This window comes from Cyprinodon variegatus, unplaced genomic scaffold (genome assembly GCF_000732505.1).
Source record: "Cyprinodon variegatus isolate N-32 unplaced genomic scaffold, C_variegatus-1.0 Scaffold1233, whole genome shotgun sequence".
In the NCBI taxonomy this organism is placed as follows: domain Eukaryota; kingdom Metazoa; phylum Chordata; class Actinopteri; order Cyprinodontiformes; family Cyprinodontidae; genus Cyprinodon; species Cyprinodon variegatus.
In genome coordinates, this window is record NW_015151686.1 from 113,796 (window position 1) to 119,910 (window position 6,115).

The 6,115-nt window shown below is 46.1% G+C and overlaps 1 protein-coding gene across 1 annotated transcript in view; it reads right to left on the bottom strand.

Moving 5' to 3' along the window:
- Window positions 1-4,294: 4,294 nt before the first annotated feature.
- znhit1 (zinc finger, HIT-type containing 1) overlaps window positions 4,295-6,115 on the bottom strand; it is a 6,390-nt gene continuing 4,569 nt past the window's right edge. Inside the window, exons 4-6 of the mRNA XM_015401571.1 lie at window positions 6,023-6,102; window positions 5,752-5,921; window positions 4,295-4,636 (exon numbers count right to left, since the gene is read on the bottom strand). Coding sequence (XP_015257057.1) covers window positions 4,615-4,636; window positions 5,752-5,921; window positions 6,023-6,102 — 272 coding nt within the window. The 3' untranslated portion in view covers window positions 4,295-4,614. The remainder of the gene's footprint in view (window positions 4,637-5,751; window positions 5,922-6,022; window positions 6,103-6,115) is intronic.

Consider the following 6,115-nt stretch of genomic DNA (forward strand, 5'->3'; position numbering starts at 1 on the left):
CCCACCGTCATCCACCCTCATCCACCGTCATCACCCACCATCACCCACCGTCACCCACCGTCATCCACCCTCATCCACCGTCATCACCCACCATCACCCACCGTCACCCACCGTCATCCGCCATCATCCACCGTCACCCCCTCATCCACCGTCATCCACCCTCACCCACCGTCATCACCCACCGTCACCCACCGTCATCGACCCTCACCCACCGTCACCCCCGTCATCCACCGTCATCCACCGCCATCCACCCTCATCCACCGTCAGCCTCCGTCATCCACTGTCACCCACCCTCATCCACCGTCACCCACCGTCACCCACCCTCACCCACGTCATCCACCGCCATCCACCCTCATCCACCGTCAGCCTCCGTCATCCACTGTCACCCACCGTCATCCACCGTCATCCACCGTCACCCGACGTCATCCGCCCTCATCCACCCTCATCCACCCTCATCCACCGTCACCCACCGTCACCCGACGTCATCCGCCCTCATCCACCCTCATCCACCGTCACCAAACGTCATCCGACCTCATCCACCCTCATCCACTGTCACCCACTGTCACCCACCGTCATCCACCCTCATCCCCCACCATCACCCACCGTCACCCACCGTCATCCGCCATCATCCACCGTCACCCACCCTAATCCACCGTCACCCACCATAGCCCACCCTCATCCACCATCATTCACCCTCATCCACCGTCATCCACTGTCACCCACCCTCATCCACCGTCACCCACTGTCACCCACCGTCATTCGCCATCATCCACCGTCATCCACCATCATCCACTGTCACCCACCCTCATCTACCATCATCCACCCTCATCCACCTGCTTCACAGACTTCCTGACAGACAGGAAGCAGCAGGGGAAGCTGGGAAAACGTGTTTCTGAGTCCAGAACCATCAGCAGTGGTTCCCCTCTGCTCCCTGCACACCAGCAGCTGAACAGCAGAACGTGATTTGAACCTAACCTGCTTCAGAACCAGAACCAGAACCAGCTGTGCCTGCGTGAAGGTTAGTGAACCTGACCCGTTTGTTCTGACCTCCATTTTATCAGAGCTGCTCTCCACCAGCCAGACCAGAACCAGCACATCAGATCCACTTTAACCAACCAGTTCAGCCCTCCCAGTTCTCCCAGTTTGTACTCACTGACTGGTGTGAGGTGGCGGCTCCTCGATGGGCCACAGAAACAGCTTCGTTAAGCGGGCCAAAGTCTGCGCTGCTATTTATAAAGCGGCCGTCCCTCTGATCAAAAGTCCACTTTAATTATTGACTGGTTTTTATGGACCGTTACCATGGAGACCAGGAAGGAAAAGAGCAGCAGGCATAGCTGGACTATAAAAGCACGGTCCGAACCCGTTCTGATCAGAACCCCACAGGTCCTCTGACTCCAAGGGCCGTTTCCATGGTTACAGAGATGGAGATGGAGATGCTGCAGGAAGGTCTGAGGGCCGATGTCCCCAGGAGGGGCCAAAGAGACGTTCCTGTTTCTGGAAAGGTGTCAGAACTTCCCACTGATCCCGGTTTTTATTGTTAAACAGTTTCTGCTGGAAGAAAAGCCTGCCGGTCACTTTTTCTAAATAAACTGATCAAATGAAGACAAAAAGAGAAACAGAATCGTTTTCTTGAACATTCAAACCATGAAATTTAACCAAACATCTTATTCTACCAGTGGAATCCAAACTAAAGGACCTCATCGGATCTAAAACAATCCAGATGGAGCTTTACTTCTTATCCTCCTCCTTTAATCCTCATCCTGCAGCTGCATCCTCCTTCACTCCGGCTTCATTAATGGTTTCATTAAACTGATTAATGACTTTATAAAACTGATTAAAGGTTTTATTAAACTGATCAGATCTCAGACCTTTCCTCTGACCTGGGATCAGCAGCAGTAACCGTCCTTCAGTGATCAAACCGCCATGTTTGGTCCAAACAGGATCTATTTACACTGAACCAGTCGGACCGCGCAGAAACCCGACCAGAACCGGACTTTTCAGAAAGAAAAAGAGTAAAACAGAGAAGAATAAAATGCTTTTTTTTTTAGAATGTTATTAGCTATTTGACCAAAATGTGAATTATCTGGTTAAATGTTAAACTCAAATGTTCATTTTCTGATTAAAAAAATTAAGATTTTCATCTCATTCCCAATATTTAATTAATTTTTGTTCCTAATGGTCAATAAGAATCTGAAACTATCTGAGGTTTATTGTTTCCGTCTTTTAACCAATCAGAGGCCAAAGTGCTGCTTTAAATGTGTTAAAGTTTTCCGTAGGTCAGAGCATCATAGACTTATCTTATTGATCGATCAGCCTGTAGCTGGATCACCTCCATCCACTGCTGCTCTGGGGCACGCTGACAGAAAACTACCAGCGCCATCTGTTGGACAGGAGGTCAAACTACAGTGAAAGAATTAAATGCATTTATTATGGACCCATGGAATCCAGTATAGTTCAGTTTTGATCGATACTGGGAATGTTGGGATGTTTTAGTCTCTTTGTGGAAATAATCCTCCATCTTTTCCAGCTTTAACTTCTTTCCTTATTATCTTAGAGCTCCTCTAATATTTCAGATTAACTTAACGTTTCATGTTTTTAAGTTTCATTAATAACTTTGACCATAGTAGCAGGTAGAAGTTTCTCAACAATGAACCTTTGATATTTCTGTCTTTTTTTAAAGTTTTATGATGGATTTTTCACTTCACCTCCATGTTTGTTGATGACATCACATTGATGATCATCTTTGTAGCCTTTCCAAGTTTATCTTTATGCTGTGGACTTTAAGCCATGGTAATATTGTGATTCTATCCTTCTAATTGATATTAATTATTGGGGTTATGGCTTTTAAATGATCACCGGTGTTACACTTCATTCTGTGAGCCTGGCTGGCTGCAGACGGACGGTGGTCCATTATCCTGTGTAACTGGGTCAGTGGGCTGATCCCAGACCAGTTAGCCCATTAGCACAGAAACATCATTATGATGAATATAAAATGATCAACAGCTCAGTTTTTATGAAATATGTTGCTGTGGAGGATAAACCTGTAAAAAATGTCCTCCGATAGAGACGGATAATAAACGTTTATCAGAGGTGGAACACGACAATATTATTGATTAAGAGCCAACAAAAGGTAAACAGCGAATAAAGACGTGAGAAAATGTTTATGATAAAACAATCTAATGTTTCTAATGGTTCACCGACATTTTCACGAGGACACCAGAGGAACCTGATGGTGATCCAGCCCCACACAGACCAGCAGCAGCCTGTAAACTGGAAGGACTGGACTCGGTACGGAAAGCCGTAAACAACATTAATTTGATCCTTTAAAAAGGGCCAATAGTTCTATTTGGAAGATTTAAATGTGATTAAATTAATAATCCTAAATCCATTTATAAACTAATTTTAATGTTTAATGATATTTTTATTATTCTGGAATAAATTCAGTCATAATGTTTAAATCAGAGAGGTGGATTATTTAGCGACACGTCGTTAATATCGACTAACTCTATCTGATCGGAGGCCTGCAGAGTGTGGAGCGCTGCTGCCTTGAACAAACCAGGTCCTGGGTTCAATTCCCAGCCTGCAGTCTCTCAGTGGTTCTCTCTGGGTACTCCAGCTTCCCCCCACAGCCCAGAAACACCAGTTAGATGAAGGTTTAATCTCAGATTAGATGTAAAATCTGTGGTTTTAAACATAGATTTATCCCATTAGTTCATTAATGATGCATCTATTGGGTTTAACTCTACTTAAATATTTCATCTCCGATCTTCTAGAACATGCGGTGCTGCAGGTCCATTTCCCTCCCATCCTAATCTCAGTCAGATTATTAATCCCTCCCTCTGGAATCTTTCTTCTTCCATCTGATTTTCACTCAGAGGTTCTGATGGTTCTGCAGCGACCCGGTTCTGGAGGCGTCATCAGGTGTCAGAACATCCAACTTTCTAAATGAAACGTGATCCGCATCACTTCCTGGAAGGAAACCCGCCACCTAGATCAGAACCGAGCCAGAACCCAAACAGAACCTTTTAAAGTCTGAGGGATGCAGCAGCACCACCTGCTGGTGAGAAGATTCCACATTTCAGCAGGAACTGGACCCAACAGAACCAACAGAACCACAGTGGACCCATTTGTTCTGAAACAGGATCTTTATTCAGTGGATCAGTGACGGCTCCATGTGGACCCGTCAGGAGCAGAACCGCCTGGTTCTGATCAGAGGAGCAGAACCGCCTGGTTCTGGTTCAGAGGAGCGGCCCCCTCGGGTTCTGGTTCAGAGGTTCTGGTTCAGAGGAGCAGCCCCCTCGGGTTCTGTTCAGAGGTTCTGGTTCTGCTGTGGGCATAAACACACAGGGGAAGTCTGGACCTCATTGATTCAGAACATCTTCAGGGTTCTAGAGCAGATGGAACCAGAACTGGATACTCCTCCCTCTGGGACCAGGAGGACGGGTCCAAACCTCAGGGACACCAGATCCGGTCCTTTAGGGAGGATCATCAGCAGCGAGTCCAACAGGATGGCAGCAGAACCAGAACCGGTCCTTTAAGGAGGATCATCAGCAGCGAGTCCAACAGGATGGCAACAGAACCAGAGCCGGTTCTGATCCGCGGTCCGACGCGTCCTCAGAGGGTCCACTTCAGACACCTGCAGAGACACAGAGGACAGGAAGTCTGGACCAGGTTCTGTGGTTCTAATGGCTCCATCGGGTCAGCTCTACGGTAACCGTAGCAACAGAAACATTAAACTGAGGGTTTTATTAATCTGTTAAAACATTTAGTGAGTTTTATTTAGCAAACAGTGAACTATGATGGCGTCCCAGAGGGAAACGGATCCTGGAAGGTTCTGGTTCAGGTTCTGGTTCTGGTCTGCAGAACTTCTAATCCAGAGAAACAGACTTTCTGCTGTTCCTGTAATCATCATTGATGAGCTGAATAATCAAACTAGTTTAATCTAAAGGACGGATTAAACATTTTATTATTTACTAAATGATTGAACTGATTTAAAGAACAGATAGATTAGATCCAGCTGCCAGAGTTTAACAGGCGGATCTAGTTTATGATGATCATAGAAACAGTTTATAAAAATAGGTTTAAATTCTTGGTTTCAAACTAATAAATGATAAAAATGGATAATTTCTCATGTCTTTGATTCTTTGGCATTTATCAGATTATCATTCATTTATAGAGGTTTTATAAAGGAAAATAACTGAATGAGAAAATGAAGCTTAGTTAGATTATTTAGTGAAATAATCCGAGGTTTATCCCGTTTATTCCCACAGATTATAGACCTCATTTAGCAACATTATCGGACCGTAAGGGATTTAAACTCAACTGGATGAAACTTCCAAAAAACAGAGAGTAAATACCAGTTTAATCCTGACTTTACCTTTAAGCCTGACTTTAACTTTAATCCTAACTGCCAACCCTGACTCTAACCCCAAGCCAGCCTTTAACTCTGACTATCTGTCGGTCTCTCTTTCCCTCCAAGACTGCCCTAAGTTAAAGCCAGGTCCCTGTCCTGGCTTTAACTTTAAGCCCAACTGTAGCTTTAACCATAACATTAACCCTAACCATAACTTTAAACCTGACTAACATTAACCTTCACTCTACCTGTAAGTCTGATTTTAACCCTTGCTGTAGCTATAACGCTAACATTAACCCTAACCCTAATCCCAGCAGCTGCTTTAGGTTCTGGTACCATCAGAACCTCAGACCGACCCGTCTCTAGATAGTCCCCTCAGCCCCTGCAGAAGGTCGTACCTGGTCTCTCTGTGGGTGATCAGACACCTGCTGCTGCAGTAGCGCCCCCCGCAGGTGGAGCAGGTGTAGTGAGACGGGAAGCCGCAGACGCAGCAGAAGTGACGGGGGGGCAGAGAGGAGGGCGGGGCTGCCGCAGACAGGTAGTTTGGTTCTGGACGCTCCGACAGGTTCTGATGAAGACAGAGGATGATGATGATGATGATGATGATGATGATGATGATGATGATGATGATGAGCTCAGCCAATCAGAGAGCAGCAGACGGAGCCTCACCTCCTCCTCAAGGAGAGCAGAGAAGTTCTTCCTGAAGCGCTGCTTGAAGTGGTCCCCCCTCGTCTTCCTCCGCTTCTTCTCTGAGGGGACAGA